The sequence below is a fragment of the Saccopteryx bilineata genome, chromosome 2 (assembly GCF_036850765.1).
Source record: "Saccopteryx bilineata isolate mSacBil1 chromosome 2, mSacBil1_pri_phased_curated, whole genome shotgun sequence".
Classification (NCBI taxonomy): domain Eukaryota; kingdom Metazoa; phylum Chordata; class Mammalia; order Chiroptera; family Emballonuridae; genus Saccopteryx; species Saccopteryx bilineata.
In genome coordinates this window covers 348,376,748-348,396,695 of record NC_089491.1, presented here as the reverse complement: position 1 = coordinate 348,396,695, position 19,948 = coordinate 348,376,748, and the positions used below count along the sequence as shown (strand labels likewise).

At 37.3% G+C, this 19,948-nt stretch overlaps 1 protein-coding gene across 6 annotated transcripts in view; it reads left to right on the top strand.

Annotated features, from left to right (window-relative positions):
* TANC2 (tetratricopeptide repeat, ankyrin repeat and coiled-coil containing 2) overlaps positions 1-19,948 on the top strand; it is a 398,932-nt gene that overhangs the window by 130,549 nt on the left and 248,435 nt on the right. For 3 of the 6 annotated variants that reach the window (XM_066262672.1, XM_066262671.1, XM_066262670.1), the window contains exon 4: positions 12,198-12,269. In XM_066262672.1, the coding sequence (XP_066118769.1) occupies positions 12,198-12,269 (72 nt within the window). Of the gene's footprint in view, positions 1-12,197; positions 12,381-19,948 lie in introns of all 6 variants that reach the window. The other 3 variants (XM_066262669.1, XM_066262668.1, XM_066262666.1) reach the window with 1 other exon arrangement.

The window sequence follows — 19,948 nt, the reverse complement described above, 5'->3', positions numbered from 1 at the left end:
CCAGGAATCGAATCTGGGACATCCACACACTGAGTCGACTCTCTACCACTGAGTCAACTGGCCGGGGCCAAACTTTATAAATTTTAATGAAGGTTCATAACCAGTAGAATAACAAAGGATAAGGAAGGAACCTCTTAGTAAAGCCTGGGGTAAAAATTATTATGAAGTAAATACACTTTTTGTTCTGTTTTGTTTGAGGAGCAGTTTGAATTTAATAAATATCATTCCTAGTAAGAGATCGAAGAACTCTAGTTCCCACAAAGGGGACAAAGACAACCTGAAAAACTTCACACTATAAATAATACTTATTTTAAATTCATAGTTGTATCATTATGAAGGAAGGAGAAACCACCAGGGACTAGAAATGAATAGAGAGATAACTGGCTGACGATCCTGGGAATGGTACTGTATATATTGGTGGCATCCACCTACCTCTTTCCAGTGCTTGCAACATGCATGGACTGTTGGCAGTTTGGACACTCAACTCTGACTGTAGTCAGATTGGCCTTGGTGAGTAGAAGTCCACATTGCTAAGCCCAGGTATAAACTCCATCCTTGTTACCATGGCCTCTTTGTGTTTTTTTTTTGTTGTTGTTTTTTTTTTAATTTTGTCTTTTTTTTTTAAATTTTATTTATTTATTTTTTACAGAGACAGAGAGTGAGTAAGAGAGAGGGATAGACAGGGACAGACAGACAGGAACGGAGAGAGATGAGAAGCATCAATCATTAGTTTTTCATTGCACGTTGCAACACCTTAGTTGTTCATTGATTGCTCTCTCATATGTGCCTTGACCGTGGGCCTTCAGCAGACTTGAGTAACCCCTTGCTGGAGCCAGCGACCTTGGGTTCAAGCTAGTGGGCTTTTTGCTCAAACCAGATGAGCCTGAGCTCAAGCTGGAGACCTCGGGGTCTTGAACCTGGGTCCTCTGCATCCCAGTCCAACACTCTATCCACTGCGCCACCGCCTGGTCAGACACCATGGCCTCTTTGTTAATGAGCCCATTGATCAAGGATAGAACACTTAGGGAAAGATACTGGCTGAGCCCCCAAACCAGTCATTTTATTTATTCAGTTATTATGCATCTAATCTACAGAGTTTTTTCTTTGGTAAGCATTCACATGGGACACAAATTACATCATACTTTTTACCTTTTCAAAGAAGTCTAATCATATACCTCATTTCCAAATTTCCTTGTTACCAGTTTTCTAATCATTTATTTAGAGCCCTATATATCCAGTCATATGACTGAACACTGTCCGTGAGTCAGAACAGTACCTCTGTCATCTTTTCTTGCAGGCAAAATGAACAACTAGGCACCGTGTTCACATTTCTGCAAAGAAGGGTTTCCCTTCGCCACTTTAGGGCTACCACAGAGTAGGGTTGTAGTCGTCCTTATGTTACCTGTCAGGAAACAAGCCTGATTCTCTTCCCATCCTACCCTCATGAGATGGTCATGAGGTCAGATATATCCAGATTGAGAGAAGAGGAGCAATATAGCAGGATTAAGAACCTTGGGCATCTAGGAGGACACATGTTTGTGCAAATTATGTATGCCTTCAGGACCTGCTCAGGTCTGATCTCATGTGTACTTCTTCCCTTTGATGATGAAATGCTGCAGTATACACCAACCATATTGCCTTGTTGGTTCAACAATACTTAGTTCATGGTAGGCCACCCAAGTCACATGGTAACATGGTGGCCCATGATTAACCATTCATTCTAAGGCCTTGTGGTAAGCTATAAACTGTTTTTCAATAAAAAAAGGATGATAGTTACTTGCAGTTGCTTGCACGAGATGGCCTTGTTTTAAAATAAAATACTGGAGGTCTCTGTTTCTAAAGTTCTGCAGTAAGCACCATACAAGATCCCTCTGTGCCACAGATACTTCAAGCAACATTGGATTTGGTGGGTTATATTACCCAAGTGGCAAACCAGCTTTCATAGCAGCCCATACTTTTTCTGAGCCTTTCTCACTCCCAGCAGTCTTGGTAAATGGTTCATGGTAGCATACCCATGTGAGCTATAGATTGCTTCAAAAATCTAAGGAACATTGTACATCTTTTTTATTAGTGAGAGAGAGTAGGTGCCTCAACTCCTTCAATTTGGAAAGGCTATCTTGGCTTGCTGAAGACCATAAGGCTCACAGAAATGTCACCAATGTGGAAGACCTCTGAATTTTTTTGTGGGATTTATTTCTCACCCTCTGACATGCTTGTGTTTTACCATAGTCATCTAAATCAGTTGCTGCTTCCTGTTCACCAAGTCTAATTAGCATAAAATTATCAGTGTAGTAGAGCAGGATAGTGGCCAGTGGAATGGAAATGCAGTTAAGGTCCCTGTGGATTAGATTATTACCTACAGTAGGAGAATTAATAGGAGGTAGAGCAGTGAAAATGTATAGCTGACTCTGACAGCTGAATGCATACTGCTTATGATGATTTTATTCTCAAATCAGTAAAAACAAACCAGGTGTCAGGGGTATGTTGATCTGTTTTAGCAACAAAACCCCTCTTCAAACAGTAGCATCAGTAGAATTCACACCTGAATGAGCACAAAAATTCATTATCTTCTGCATAGACCATATAGACAAGTTGAATTGGGATATGGTAAGTGTTATTACCCTTGGATCTTTCCAGTGTTTGTTGATTGGACCACACTTTTACCTTATACTCTAAAGACTGAACTTGATTTTGCATATAGGTTTGTAACTTCACTGTGCAATACAGTAGTCAGTCATTTAGCTACCTGTGGCTATTGAGTACTTGAAATGTGGCTGGTCTGAGGGGAGATGTATTGTATGTGTAAAATACACACCAGATTTTGATTTTCTGTCTCTGTTCTTTTCAAGAATGTGTGCCTTTACTTACTGAAGCTTTGTAATAGTTACTTTAAGGTCTTTGGCTTTTATTTTAATTTAATATTGCATTGTCTTGATTACCACAGTTTATCCATTCATTTACTAGAGGATGTCTTGGTTGCTCCAAGTTTGACAAGGATGAATAAAGCTGATATAAACATTCACATGTAGTTTTTCTTGTGTGTGAGTGTGTGAATATAAGTTTTCAACTCCTTCAGATAAATACCAAGGAGCAGGATTGCTGGATTATAATGTAAGAGTATGTTTAGTTTTGTAAGAAATTGCCAACTGTCTTTCAAAATAGATGGACCATTTTACATTCCTACAAGCAATGAATGAGAGTTCCTGTTGTTCCTCATTCTTGTCAGTGTTTGGTGGTGTTAAAGTGTTTTGGATTTTCGCCATCTACTAGATGTGTAGTGGAATCTCATTGTTTTAATATGCAGTTTTTAAATGGCATATAATTTTGAACATCTTTTCATATGTTTATTTGCCTTCTTTGGTGAGGTGGCTGTTCAAGCCTTTTGCCTGTATTTTACATTTTCTTGTTGTTGAGTTTTTGTATTTTAACAACGCTTTATCAGATGTGTCTTTTGCAAATATTTTCTCCCAGTCTGAGGCTTTTCTTATTTCTTTGACTGTCTTTCACATAGAAGAAGTTTTAAATTTTAATGAAGTCTAGTTTATCAATTATTTCTTTTCATGAATCATGTCTTTGGGGTTGTATATAAAAAGTCATTGCCGCCTGACCTGTGATGGCCAGTGGATAAAGCGTGGACCTGGAACGCTGAGGTCGCCGGTTCAAAACCCTAGGTTTGCCTGGTCAGGGCACATATGGGAGTTTATGCTTCCTGCTCCTCCCTCCCCCTTCTCTCTCTCTCTCTCTCTCTCTCTTTCATTCTCTCTCCTCTCTAAAAATTAATAAAAGAAAAATTAAAAGTCATTGCCATACATAACCAAGGTCTTCTAGGAGTTTTATAGTATTACATATTATATTTAGGTATATGATCCATTTTGAGTTAATTTTTGTGAGGGATGTAAGGTCTGTTTTTAGATTTATCTTTTTATTTAATGTGCATGTCCAGTTGCCTCCGTACCATTTGTTGAAAGGACTGTCTTTTTTTCTGCCTCTGTTCCTTTGTCCAAGATCAGTTGACTATATTTTTGTGGGCCTATTTCTAGGCTCTCTGTACTTTTCCATTGATCTACTTGTTTATTTTTTTTTATTTTGTATTTTTTGTATTTTTTCCGAAGCTAGAAACGGGGAGAGACAGTCAGACAGACTCCCGCATGCGCCCGACCGGGATCCACCCGCACGCCCACCAGGGGGGACGCTCTGCCCACCAGGGGGCGATGCTCTGCCCCTCCGGGGCATCGCTGAGCCCCGACCAGAGCCACTCCAGCGCCTGGGGCAGAGGCCAAGGAGCCATCCCCAGCGCCCGGGCCATCTTTGCTCCAATGGAGCCTCAGCTGCAGGAGGGGAAGAGAGAGACAGAGAGGAAGGAGAGGGGGAGGGGTGGAGAAGCAGATGGGCGCTTCTCCTGTGTGCCCTGGCCGGGAATCAAACCTGGGATCTCTGCACGCCAGGCCGACACTCTACCACTGAGCCAACCGGCTAGGGCCTTGTTTATTCTTTTTCACAGAAACACACTGCCTGATTAATCTAGCTTTATAGTACATCTTGAAGTTTATTAGTCTCAGTCCTCCATTTTTGTTTTTCCTCTTCAAATATTGAGTTGACTGTTCTGGTTCTTTGACTCTCATATATACGTTGGAACCAGTTCACTGATATCAGCAAAAATAACTTAGTGGACATAATTGGAATTGCATCAACTCTGTTAGGTCAATTTGGAAAGAACTGACATTTTGACAATATTCATTCTTCCTATCCATCAATATAAACTTTCTCTCCATCTACTTAGATCTTTGATTTCTTTCAGCAGAGTTTTGTGGTTTTTCTGATACAGATCTTGAACATTTTTTTTTTAGAATTATACCTAAGTCTTTCATTTTTTTAAATTCACAGTCTGGTAATTCCAACATCCCTCCCATATCTGGGTCTGGTTCTGGTTCTGATGTATGTTGTGTCTTTTACCTTTTAGTATGCCTTGTAAGTTTCTGCTGAAAAGTGGACAATGTGTACTGGGTAAAATGAACTATGGTAAATAGTAATATGATTGTAAGGTATGGGAGGGAAAGCATTCGATAGTCCTATGATTAAGTCTCAGTCTTTTGGTGAGCCTATGCCCCTGGATTGTAAACTTCTTTAGTACGTCTTAGTTCCAGTTGTGTTTTTGTTTTCTCCCCCTTAAGAAACTGGAAGTTAGCTTTCTTTGTCCTTTCAAGGATTTATATTTGCATTGAATGGGCAAGTAAAGGTAGAATGTGCTTATTCTGTCCTTCCTGGAACTTGAACCTAGGCATGTTTTTCAAATATATATTCTTGCTGGAATTTATAGAACACCCATACTATTTATTTTGTGTGTGTAAATTATGTTATGTAAAACAAGGGAAAATTTTGGGCCAAAGATTTCTCACATTGCATTCATAAGGTTCTTCTCTAGTGTGAATTCTTATGTCTCTAAAGGTGAAAGGGATCATTGAAGCATTTCTCACATTCATTACACAGAAAAGGTTTCTATTCTCGCTGTGGTTTTATTTTTCCCATGGGACCAGTGACTCCTGATAACTTGTCCATAGTCACCACATTCATAGATTTTCTAACCAGTGTGTACTTATATATTTAATAAAGTTTCTTCTGAAGGCTTTTCTGAATTCATTATAGTTGTAGTGTTTCTCTTTTGTGTGTATTTACATAGGCATTGTGAGCTTAATGTTCCTTCTGAATGCTTTTTCTCCGTCATTGTATTTGTAGTTTCTCCCTGGTGTGGTAGATGCTTTGGTGCGTAGTAAAATGAATATTTCAGCTGTAGGCTTTCCCATAAGTCTTTGTGTTCATAATGTTTCTTCCCACTATGTATTCTCATGTGCACCATAAGAGTAGAGATGTTGCCTGATCCAGTGGTGGCACAGTAGATAAAGTGTTAACCTGGGATAAGGTCCTAGGTTTGAAGCCCCATGGTCACTGGCTTGAGTGCAGTCTCACCAGTTTGAGTGCAGGGTTGTGGGCTTGAGCGTGGGATCATCAACACAATCCTGTGGTTGCTGGCTTGAAACCCAAGGTCGCAGCTTGAGCAAGAGGTCACTGGCTCAGCTAGCAAGGCACATATGGAAACAATCAATGAACAACTAAAGTGACACAACTACGAGTTGATGCTTCTCATCTCTGTCCTTTCCCCCTCCCCTCAAAAAAAAAAAGTGGAGATGTTTCTGAAGAATTTTCCCACTGATTACCTTAATAATGTTTGTTTTCAGTGTGAGATCTCAAGTACATTTTGGGGGATGACTACAGCCCAGATGTTCTCCTTCTCTGAAATTAAAGTATTTCTCCTCATTTTGAAATCTCCCATGTCTCTAACAGGAATAATGGTTACCCAGCACTTTCTTACAATCTGTACATTCATGATTTGTCTCTCTATGATTTCTTCTCTACAAAAGAAGATTAGTATTCCCTCTAAAGGCTTTTTTACATAGATTATATTCACAAAATTTATCTCACTAGGATCCCTTTCTATTTATATCTCATTGATGCAGACATTGTAGAGGAAAAAACTGAATTTCCTAGCTCTTTGATGTCTGTTTTTACTACTTTTCTTCAACTGTGTGTGGAGATCCCAGCCAGAGCATTAAAACCTCTGTAAGAAAAGATGTTTCTTCTGTGCTGAGATCATGATTGTGAGAAGAAAACACCAATAGGATACATTGATGGAAGGGCCAGATTTGGGTCTTCACAGAAGATTAGATGCCTGAGTCAGCTATACCACCCCTAACCACCTAGGGGTACCCCAGTACCCACGTTTCAATCAGACAGGGGCAAGAGCAGTAAACAAGGCAGAGAAAATACATATTGTCATGATGCTTTTCATTATAAGTAGCAATATTCAACCGGTGTCTCTGGTGTGTCAACAAGAGGCACACTGGTATGCTGCAAGAATTTTTAAAACATGCTGTACCTGATTATTTAGTCAGGGGCACTGACCTCTTTTCCCTTAGATCAGGGGTAGACAACCTTTTTATACCTACCACCTACTTTTGTATCTCTGTTAGTAGTAAAATTTTCTAACCGCCCATTGGTTCCACAGTAACTTATAAAGTAGGGAAGTAACTTTACTTTATAAAATTTATAAAGCAGAGTTACAGCAAGTTAAAGCATATAATAATAATTACCAAGTACTTTATGTCGGATTTTCACTAAATTTGGCAGAATAAATCTTTATAAAACAACTTCCTATAGGTAAATCTATATTTTTATTTATACTTTGGTTACTCCCGCTACCTCCTACCATGAAAGCTGAAATGCCCACTAGTGGGCGGTAGGGACCAGGTTGACTACCACTGCCTTAGATCATCAAGTAAAAAATGACAACACAATAATATATATCCAGTGTGAATGAATCAAAATTATACCAATTTCTTGTCAGATCTGCAAAAAATAGATTTTTTGGTGTGGTGCAGAATTTTAGTAATTTTGTGTGCCATGAGATGAAAGAGGTCGAAAATTGCTGTTTTAACCTTTGAATTTACCTAACTTCATTTATTTTTTTTCTAGCAGCTTTTTTTGTAGATTTCTTTGAATTTTCTACCTAAGCAGTCATGCTCTCTAATGATCCTATACTAGTTTTTACACTTCTCTTGGCCTGTTCCCTGCCTAATAGATGGACTTAAGAGACTATTACCAACTTACAGAGTGATGTAAGCCTTGATTTAAAAGGACATTTGGAATAATTTAGGCAAAACCCCTTTGTTTCTGAAATATGTAAGAGCCCCTAACTTTAGGAGTTAGTTCATTACCATGCTATGTTTTGTTTTGGGTTTTTTTGGTGTACTTTTTAAAAATAAACTTTTATTGAATTATAACATGTAAACTGAAAAATTTGCAAATCATGTATACAGTTCAATAAATTATGCTGGGGGCTTTGATAAGTGTTACTTGTGGTTATTTATGTAACTTGATTTAGAAGGTGGAATAGGTATTCCCATAAACTAAAGAATTTTTTAATTAACTTGAACTTTAATATTGAATAATCATCTGTATTAAATATAAGACTTAGTGATGACTGAAATTTTTATTGAATCTTAATTATTCATAATAATTCTTTAGTGTCTATGTACTTGATATCCCAGGGCTTTCTTAGATTAGTTTTTGAATATATAATCACCAGGTGTCCATCACAACTGAATTTTTTCTGTCAAATGAGCAGTTCATGTTTTCATTTGGTTGACTAAAGCAAGAAAAGTGGTAGTTAAAAGAAAGACAAAAAATAATGGTTAAGTAATTTGGAATACCAGTAAATATTATCTTAAATGCTTGGTAAATTGGATTTCCAAATTTTGACTTCCTGTTATAAATTATACCTTTTGCTATGTAGCTTTTCAGTAGTTCCCATGAAAGTGTGCCAAGTGGAATATGAGTGAACAGAATTCTTAAATGTGCTCCTCTGACTTGACTTGGCCTCTTGCACTCCTGTACCTACCATGAGAAAAGCATTCCTCACGTAATCACTGCCCCTTCAGTGAGTAGGCCCAACATCAAAGACACATCAGAGTAGTTCTGACACTGATAGCCAACCTAGATCAGCTGACCCACAGTCAATCTGGAGACTTCATGAACATAAAAGCAGTGCTATTGTAGACTACTGAGATTTTGAGTTTGCTTTTTACCCAAGAAAGATTGACTGATAAGTCAAATTATGTGAATGCTTGCTAGTACTTTTCTTCACTTGATACATATTTTTTAGATTTTTTTTCTATACCTACAATGAGTTCAAGCACAATATATAGGACAGAGAAAGTGAAGGAAAATATTTTTAAGCAGGAAAGTAAACTAGGACATCCAGATTGGACTAATTACAAGATTATTCCTTAAGGAGTATTATTAGATTCTAAAATTATCAGCTAAGTTTTTTAAACTTTTAAAAATGGAATGGAACATTTCAAGTGAAAAGAGGTGCTTCACTAACTCAGATGCATTTTCCTAGATTTATTTGTTGCTTTAAAAGATCTAATGCAGATTTTTCTCAATGAAAGGATTTCCCAGTTAGGGAATTTCACGAATGGCTTGCCTCTTTGTTTATAAACATTTAAAATACTATAATTCCATATAAATCAGTTTCAAGTTTACTCATGAAAGCCCAAAGATTAGAAATCTGTGAGAGAGAAACTTGAAAAATAGGTCTAGGTATGTAATATCCATCTGATCACAATTCCAGATAGAGAAAAAAGAGCAATTGGAATAGAAGAATTAGTCAACATAGTATAAGAAAGCACTCAGACCAGAGTCTAATGAGAAGAAAAAAGTTAAGACATATTCTGGTAAAATTTCTAAAATCCAAGGATAAGTAATAAATCCTAGGTTTCTACTAACAGAGATTTGGGAGACAGATAATAGTGATCTAGATTCTAGTAATGGTAGGAGAATTGGAGAGAAATGGTAGATATGAAATCTGTAATATTTTAGGTTGATAATCTGCAGAACTGCTAATACATTTGTTGCAATGAACTGTGTTGAGAAGAAAACAGAGCTCATTAGGCTTCTGGTTTGAATAAATATGTGAGTAGATGGTATATATCTACATAAATATATTTCATTTTAACCATTTTAAATTATACAATTCAGTGGCTTTTAGTACATTTACAATGGTATGCAATCATCACTACTGTTTAATCCATCACCCAAAACAGAAATCTTGCATGTATTAAGCAGTCACTCCACATTCCTCCCTCCTCATAATTCCTGGCAACCACGAGTCTACTTTCTCTCTGGATTGGTCTGTTCTGAACATTTCATGTAAATGAAATCTTACAAGTAGCCTTTTGTGTCTGGCTTCTTTTACTTAGCATAATGTTTTGAGGGTTTTAATTCCTTACCAAATATATAGTTTGTAATATTTACCCCCATTTGGTAGGTTGCCTTTTTTATTTTGTTGATGGTTTCCTTTGCTATGCAAAAATTTTTTAGTGTGATGTAGTCACACTAGTTTTTGTTTTGTTTTGTTTTTTTACTTTTGCTACCTGTGCTTTTGATTTTAAATCCAAAAATAATCATTGCGAAGACCAACTTCACAGAGTTTTTATTTTATATTTTCTTCCAAGAGCTTTATTATTTCAGTTCTTATGTTTACATTTTTAGTGCATTTTTACCTGATTCTTGTATATGGTGTAAACTAAGGATCCAGTTTCATTCCTTCCCATTTTTCCAAAAGTATTTCTTGAAGAGACTATCCTTTTCGCTTGTGTATTATTGGTGCCCTTGTCAAAGATTAGTTGACTGTATATGCATGGGTTTATTTCTAGGCTCACTATTCTGTTCCATTGGTCTGTTTGTATGCTGTGTGTCTGTTTGTTCACTAGTACCGAATTATTTTGATTACTATAGCTTTGTATAATTTGAGATCAGGAAGTGTGATGCCTCTAGCTTTGTCCTTCTTGCTCAAGATATCTGATTACTTTAGCTTTTTCTTATAAATTTTAGGATTTTCTTATTTCAGTGGAAAATGCCATTGTAATTTTGATAGGGATCGCATTGAGTCTACAGATCACTTTGGATAGTATGGAGATTTTAACAATATTAATTCTTCTAATAGATGAACATGGGATATCTCTCCATTTATTTGTTTTTAAATTTTTCTTTTATCAGTTTCTTATAGTTTTCAGTGTACAGATATTTTGCCTCCTTGGTTAAATTTATTCCTTAGTATTTCAGTCTTTTTTATTTTAAGCATACTACTTTAAATTCTGTGCCTCTTCGAACTGTATCCCCTGTAAGACTTGTTTTTCTGCATGTTCTTTCTGATATACTTTTTTCATGTTATCCTTCTGTTATTGTTAATTAAGGACCAGATATGAAAAGTTGTGGAAATAATTTGAGACCTGTGGTGATTTTGTTATCTTCCTCTAAGAAGATTTATGTTTAACAGGCACTAGCAATCCAAGATTGCCTCGATTTAATTTTGTGGTACACATTTGGAGCTGAGTTTTAGTCCTGTAAAGGCCCTAGTTTTGGTTTATATTTACTCCTAGAGTGTAGCCTTTGTGCTTCCCAGCAAAAGTGTTGGAGTTTTCCCAGGTCCTCCTCCACAACTTTGTTCTCCCTGCATGCCAATATTTGTTTTCTCAGCTTTGTAAAGCCGTCAAAAGCTTCTTCAGCCCCAAATGCCAGGCTTCAGTCTTTTCCTGTAATTCTTTATCTTGCTGTTAACTTTCCAGTGCCTTCAGGAAGATTTAAGATAGATATCTAGGTCTAGTTTTTCTTAGAGAATAGTTGGTCTGAAGTATATAATCTGCCATACTTGGGAATTGAAGTCAACAGTATGTAAGTGGAACTAAACAACATAATTTGCTCTTTTTAAAATGTTAGAGAAGATTCAAAGATTACCATATTATAATGTCAGGCTTACCCACTTGTATTTTCACATATACAGAAGGGGTGTGTGTGTGTGTGTGTGTGTGTGTGTGACAGAGACAGAGAGTCAGAGAGAGGGACAGATAGGGACAGACAGGAAGGGAGAGAGATGAGAAGCATCAATTCTTTGTTGTGGTTCCTTAGTCTCCTTAGTTGTTCATTGATTGCTTTCTCATATGTGCCTTGACGGGTGGGGGGAGGGGCTACAACAAAGCAAGTGACCCCTTGCTTAAGCCAGCGACCTTGGGCTTCAAGCAGCGACCAGGGGTAATGTCTATGAACCCACGCTCAAGCCAGCGACCTCAGGGTTTTGAACCTGGGTCCTCTGCATCCCAGCCCGATGCTCTTTCCACTGCACACTCCCTGGTCAGGTCTATTTTCACATACTTCTTGGAGAAAAGGGGTGAGAAATAGTTACATTGACCTAGTAGCAATTGCATGTATTGAATTGTCAAGCAGGTGAATGTCTTTTTTTCATGTTTGTCTTATTAAGGGGAAAAGACCATTGCTCTAATTTTAATACTTTGTATTATAGTTCTTTTTATATATGACTGCATCATTCACTCATGAGACAGTGAGCAAGCCACTTCCAAGGATGACCCCATTTTACCCATGTTCAGCCTCTTAATTCTAGACCTGGTATTAAGTACCCAGAAAGTGAAGAAAATACTTTGTTTTTTCGCAACAAAAATCAACCTCAGTATATGCTATTATTAATATAAATTTATTAATATATAAATTTATCCTAAAAGATAAATTTTTATAGAAAAGGAAGAATATTTTCTCACCAGTTTTTTTGTTCCATCCTTTTCTAACAGGTGGCATCTCCACAGAAAGCGACTGTGCTTTTGAGCCAGACTATGCTGTCCCACCACTTCCAGTGAGTGAAGGTATGCAGCACATTCGGATTATGGAGGGCATGTCTCGCTCTCTTCCATCCTCCCCCTTACTCACACATCAGTCTATCAGTGTTCGGCTCCAACCTGTGAAGAAGTTAACTGGTAAGGACTTTACCTAAATTTAGTATGTTTGACAGGAAACCTAACAGTATAACACTTTAGGTCATATCAGATATATTTATGTGCATCTTTGGGTTTTTCCTTTTTGGCCTTCTTAAATATCACAGAATCTTGGAAACTGGAGCTCCCACTGATTTTAATTTAGGAAATTATAATAGTACTCAGTTTGACAGATTGATATATTTATTTTCTAAATGATCCATCTGTTGTGGACATATTTTTCTAGGCTTTCAGGAAATTTCAAGTTTTGCCAAAATACACTGTTGTTCTGATTTTGTTTATCAGCTTGTTCGTGTCAGATTAACAGATGGAGATATTATAATTTTAGGATAATAAGAGCTCATAGTTCAGCAAAGGTACATTAGTCATGTTTTTGTTTGAATCCAGATTTGTATATTTCATATCTGTTTGTAAAAGCTGATTAGGATATTTTCCTCTCCATTGTACATTTTCTCCAACCTCTTGGGATATTTACCATCACTCATAAGCTGTGGATTGTACTGACTTTAATATTAACTCAATATTAACTCAATATATTGCCCATTCAGATCAAGTTGTTAAGTGTGAAACCATCTTTATTAAAGGAACTTTTGTTCTTTTAAGCTTTTTCAGGGAAGAAATTTTAGTATGTTGAATGATACTTATGTGAGTATATGTAAGCCTGGGTTACTTTGTTAGATTTCATTTAACATTCTCAGTTGATATCTGATATCAGTAAGTTGACTGGTATTGATGGGTTATGAGGGCATGAAGGCAGTAAGTTAAGTCATTCTCAAAGGATGCATTGACTACTTCTTACATGTCAGGCATTGATTTAGACAGTAGGGAAGTTTGATTATCATATAACAATTCTGAAGAAAATGTGAAGAGAGAGGGGAGAAATACATAGAATTTTTGGACTCTTCGATCTGTTTTGGTTGACACTTTTATAATGTTTATATTTTTCATTAAAATAACAACTTTTCTTTATTCTGTAGTTCCACAAAGCATGAGTCATTTTTTTAATGTTTATTTTATTGATTTTAGAGATAGGTGTGGGGGCAGGAACATCGATCTGTTCCTGTATGTGCCCTGACCAGGAATCAAACCAGCAACCTCTGTGCTTTGGAACGATGTACTAACCAACTGAACTATCAGGCCAGGGCCTAGTGTTTATTATTTTTTAGGCATCTTGAAATAGTAGAGTCAAAGTCTACTTTGATTCTTGGATCATTCGAAAAAAATTAGTAAAATAGCTTAGTAACATTTTACTAAAATAGTTATTTTCTTCTGATATTCCTTGAATAAAATTTCATTGTTAGAAATCCTCCCTTTTTTTCTTATAGATTATTATTGATTACTGAAAATAACAACCAAAACTGATGGCTATCAAGTGGCTTCATTTTACCACACATTGGGAAGAAATAGCAACAAAAGTTCAGTGTCCTTGTAGAAGTTAGCTGGATTGTCTGAGGTTTTGGAGATACCACTTTTCTATCCCATTTACCTGTCCCAGTTTGAACTTCAACTTAAACAGACAACATATATTAAAAGATATACACATTAATAACTAAGTAACATGCTCAATATCATAGAGGTGATACAGGGAAACAGTAATAGGAGGTATACTTGGTTAATTACATGTATGAACTATTCAGTTTTTTTAAAGATTTTATTTATAATTTAAAAAAATATTTATTTTACAGGGGTAGGGGGAATGAGAAGTATCAACTCATAATTATTTCACTTTAGTTCATTGGTTGCTTGTCATATGTGCCATGACCTGATAAGCCCAGGGTTTTGAACCAGTGGCCTCAGCATTCCAGGTCGCCTCTTTATCTACTGTGCCACCACAGACCAGGCTGAACTATTCAGTTTTAATTTTATATTTGAAGTATACATATCCTCTCAAACAGTTTTGTTTTATTTTCTGAAAAGACTGTCAAGGGCTTAAGAATTTAAAGGTTGAGATTGCATTTTTTCAGTTCTTAATGAAAGAAATCTGTCTTTTGAAAGAGGATGTCATGAAAATTTTTCTGTGGCCAATTTTCTGCCAATTGAAGGAGATGTTAAAAATTTGCTAGTTTAACCAAGAATGAAATTACTTTGAAATTTAACTTTAAAATATTAGTATATTGTTCATTAGCTGTCTTCCTTTCCTAATTATCTTTTGTTATGAATAAGTAAAAAGAAAGTTGAATGGAAAAAAATTATCTGACCATGATGAATGTCTTTCAGAAAATGGTTCTTAAAAAAGTGCATTTATTTAATCTGGCCATTAGAGCTACACTTAACTATCTATCTGTTTCCCTGACTTCCATTTCCTTATTGTATAAACTTGTGTGAATTTGCTATAAGTCTTAGTGTCTGTACTTTAGTTTCTTTGTTTCTAAAAGAGGAGTGATAATATAATATACCTAAACCAATGTCAGCTCAATAAATTTAATTTAAAAAAATAATAAAAGAACCAAATTAAATTTATATATATATAATATATACTCAGGACTATTAAGAGAATTGGATGAATTTGGTATGTATGAGCTCATAAGACAGTGTCCGATTGGCTTGACCTGTGGTGGTGCAGTGGATAAAGCATCAACCTGGAACACTGAGGTCGCCAGTTCAAAACCCCAGGCTTACCCAATCAAGGCACTGATATGGGAGTTGATGCTTCCTGCTCCTCGCCTCTCCTCTCTCTGTCTCCCTAAAATGAATTTTCAAAAAAAGAAAAGATCATCTTTAAAAAAGAAAAAAGACAGTTTTTTAAAAATATTATCTACAATTATTATAATTTTAAAAGAGATTTGTGTGACTTTCTATCTATGTTAAATATGAGTTCTGAGCCTTTGGAAGGTGATGGTTAAGTATTTATTTATTTATTTACTTCTTTTCCTTTTCCAAGTGAGAGGAGGGGAGATAGAGATACAGACTCCTGCATGTTCCTCAACCAAGATCCACCCGGCAACTCCCATATGGGGCTGGTGCTCTGCCCATCTGTGGCCATGATCTCAACGAACTATTTTTAGTGCCTGAGGCAGAGGCTCCACTGAGCCATCCACAGTGCCTGGGGCCAATGTGCTCTGACCAATCAAGCCATGGCTGCAGGATGGGGGGGGGGGGGGAGAGCGAAAGAGAAAGGGGAGGAGTACAGGAGCAGCTGGTCACTTCTCCTGTGTGCCCTAACTGGGCATTGAACCTGGGACATTCACATGCCAGGCCAATACTGTACCACTGAACCAGCCAGCCAGGGCTCAAGTAATTTATTTAATTGCCTCAAGTAAGTCCTTCTAATTCTCTGAGGAGTAACTTTCAAATATTGATATTAAATGGATTATTGTCTAGTCTCTGGGAAGAGTAATTTTGGCCTTTTTAAAAAAGTATTTGAGGCCCTGGCCGGTTGGCTCAGTGGTAGAGCGTTGGCCTGGCATGCAGGAGTCCCAGGTTCGATTCCCGGCCAGGGCACACAGGAGAAGCACCCATCTGCTTCTCCACCCCTCCCCCTCTCCTTCTTCTCTGTCTCTCTTCCCTTCCTGCCGCCAAGGCTCCATTGGAGCAAAGTTTGCCCGGGCGCTGGGGATGGCTCTGTGGCCTCTGCCTCAGGCACTAGAATGGCTCTGATTGCCGCAGAGCGATGCCCCAAGATGGGCAGAGCATCGCCCCCTGGTGGGCGTGCTGGGTGGATCCCGGTTGGGCACATCCCGGTCAGGCATATGCGGGAGTCTGTCTGACTGCCTCCCCATTTCTGGCTTTGGGAAAATACAAAAAAAAAAGAAAGAAGTATTTGATACCAATAGATTGAAATGACCATATATCAAGCCAATTTAGATGGTAAGTAAGTAACAGTAGTCAATTTGATCATGTTGCAATCTCATTATTTTAGATACAAGCTACAATCAAAATAATATTTTTATCATGAATAAAATGGAATCATTGATTTATTTCCAAGACACCCTGTGAAACCATTTAAAGCTATTTTGATAAAAAGAACCTATACATGTAGTTGGGTATGTTTCAGTGTACTTATGATATGTTCTTTACATAAAAATAATTATCTTGAAATTTTTGGAAGGCATACTTCAGTGAATTTTATTAGAAAAAATATGAGGTTGCTGTGAAGATTAAATAAGCTCTCAAACATACAACAACTTCACATATAATAAACATTGAATAAATGTTACTTTTATTGTCATTAACTTAAATAAAATGGAAACATAGTCTTGAGAAAGTATTGGAAAGACAATTTGAAAATATAAAGAGCCTAGAGATTGTTAGTTTACATAGTTGGATTTATTTCAGTGTAGTCATGATATTGTAGCATGAGTAAATATCTTGCATTTTTAGAAAAGATATTATATATTAAGTTGTGCTAATAGTAAATTTTATTCGATTGAAAAATACACTAGACATCAGTCCTAAATTAGATATTTCTATTTTAATTTCCATATGGATGAAATAGCTTACCAAATATTTTTAAGGGCTAAATGAAAAAAGTGTAAATGAAGACTTTTAAACTCTTTGAAATACTAATACTAATTAAACTAGGTCTGGACCTCATTCAAGTACTGTTTCTAATTCAGATTCTCTAGTTTTATGGGTTAAAGGTTGTGCTATTGTAAATTTCAAGGTTTACTCAGTGGCAGAAGTGGCTCCCATTACTAGCCCTGTAGTCTTCCAAAAAGTAGAGAATGTTAGGTGGTTATTACTTAATTCAATTTAGATAATTTCAGTTGTCATGAGTAAGTATTGTTAAAGAAAACCAGAGCCTGACAGTAATTGAAGTGATAAAGAAGGATTTTATTCAGTAACTATTGCAATAGGGAAAAAGAGAACTCAGTTTAAAACTGGATTCATTTCCAAAATACAGTCAAGACAGTTACGGATTTGTAGCCAAGAAGCAAGATGGTAGGGAAGACAGCAGTGGATGAAAAATTAGTGAGAAGAAATGCAAGGGTAGGATTCTTGCTAAACCAATTTAACAGAATTTTTGCTGAAGGCAGGCCAGGGTGATCATATATCAAGGGTGGGGAGAATTCTTACTAAACTTGACTTAGCAGGATTCTTGCCACAACTGAACTAGGCTGCAGGCTTGAGATTAAGGCCCAAAGGTTAGGCATAGTAGAAAAGAGAGCTCAGAAGGAGCCTGACAGAGTTTAATTAAGGAGAGAGTTTTTGTCAGTATATATATTTTAAGCACTTAAATGTCAACATATATTATCAAATAAAGAATCTTTTCATGATATTTACACACACAGGATTTGGATAGTGCCATACTGTCAAGACCTTAGGCTTTCCAGTAGGACAAAGAAACATGTTAAAATTCTATTCTCATTCATTTGTAAGCTTTATGTCTTGACAGTATTTAAGAATAATAACACCTTAGGGTTAAGAGGAATACAGAAATGTCTGTAGTGAGTTTCTCTATGTGCCTAGCATTTATTGTGTCAAACATACGATTTGGCAGTTAAATACTTACTTTGCTTTAAATAAAATTGTATCACCTTATTGTGATCAACTCATATTTATTAGAAACTCCAGTTAATAGTTATATCTTTGTTTAAATTAATAAACTTTTTTTTTTTTTACAGAGACAGAGAGTCAGAGAGAGGGATAGACAGGAACGGAGAGATGAGAAGCATCAATCATTAGTTTTTTGTTGCGTGTTGTGACACCTTAGTTGGTCATTGATTGCTTTCTCATATGTGCCTGGACCACGGGCTTTCAGCAGACCAAGTAACCCCTTGCTCAAGCCAGTGACCTTGGGTCCAAGCTGATGAGCTTTGCTCAAACCAGATGAACCAGCGCTCAAGCTGGCGACCTCGAGGTCTCAAACCTGGGTCCTCTGCATCTCAGTCTGACGCTCTATCCACTGCGCCACCGCCTGGTCAGGCTAAATTAATAAACTTTTTTTTTTTTTTTTTTTTTTCACAGAGACAGAGTCAGAGAGAGGGATAGACAGACAAGAACGGAGAGATGAGAAGCATCAATCATTAGTTTTTCGTTAAGCGTTGCGACTTCTTAGTTGTTCATCTATTGCTTTCTTATATGTGCCTTGACCGTGGGCCTTCAGCAGACCGAGTAACCCCTTGCTGGAGCCAGCGACCCTGGGTCCAAGCTGGTGAGCTTTTTGCTCAAGCCAGATGAGCCCGCGCTCAAGTTGGCGACCTCGGGGTCTCGAACCTGGGTCCTTCCACATCCCAGTCCAACGCTCTATCCACTGCGCCACCACCTGGTCAGGCTAAATTAATAAACTTTTGATAGATAAAATCTTTAAAATGGAAGTCTCTGTGGGGAAAAATAAAAGGAATCCTAACAGGTGGAAAGTTAGCAATCACTTGCTTTAGTAATCTCTGATACCCTGTGGGGAAAGAAGAAATTTTTATCTACACACAAAAATTCTTTTGGCTAGTCTAATAAAGAAATCTACATGAGACAGATTTTTTTTCCCAGAGACAGAGAGAGAGTCAGAGAGAGGGATAGACAGGGACAGACAGACAGGAACGGAGAGATGAGAAGCATCAATCATTAGTTTTTCTTTGCGCATTGCAACACCTTAGTTGTTCATTGATTGCTTTCTCATATATGCCTGGAACGTGAGCCTTCAGCAGACCAAGTAACCCCTTGCTCGAGCCAGCGACCTTGAGTCCAAGCCTGTGAGCTTTTGGTCAAACCAGGTGAGCCTGCGCTCAAGCTAGCAACCTTAGGGTCTGGAACCTGGGTCCTCGCATCCCAGTCTGATGCTCTATCCACTGATCCACTGCCTGGTCAGGCTACATGAGACAGGTTAACAAGAAGAAATTGCCAAATTCAGTTATGGACATATGTATGGGAACTCCATATATATGAGAGAGTCAGAGACCCCACATACATGAGAGGTTTGGAGACAGAAAGGCAAAATGAGATATATATGGCATCATGAGCCAAGAAAAAAGCTAAGAGCTTTGGGGCTTCAAAGGAGAGGAAGGCCATTAGCAGGATTCTAAGAAAAGCAGATGTTCAGTAATTAGAAATTTGTCATTCCAGCCCTGGCTGAGTTGCTTAATTGGTTAGAGCATCATCCCGATATGCCAAGGTTGCGGGTTTAAGCCCCAGTCAGGGCACATGCAAGAGTCAACCCATGAATGCATAAATGGGTAGAACACCAAATCTATGTTTCTTTCTCTCTCTCCCCCCTTCCTCTCTGGAAACTTTTTTTTTTTTTTTTTTTTTAAGAAATTTGCCTTTCCTTATAGATACGTCATAAAAAGTTATTTCTGGTAGTAATTCTTATTAAGGATAAGGCCCTCAATTTAAATTCTTCTAGGCAGTTTAGAGAGAGGCAGAAGTTTCTCCTGAACCCACAGGGTTTCAGTTGCCTTCAGCTTAAAATAATTCACATGCCAAAGTGGCACATCTTGAGGGGACCTGTTCTGAACCCTTTACATCCCTTTTAGCTAGTATGAGGTAGTTCTCAGAGTCAGGTACCACTTTCAAATGTGGGAAATATGTACATGAAGGTTACAGGGGGGGAAATCCTTCTTTGTTCATGCTTCCTCTGTGATCTTCCCCCAAAAATTCACCGTGATTTCATGCCA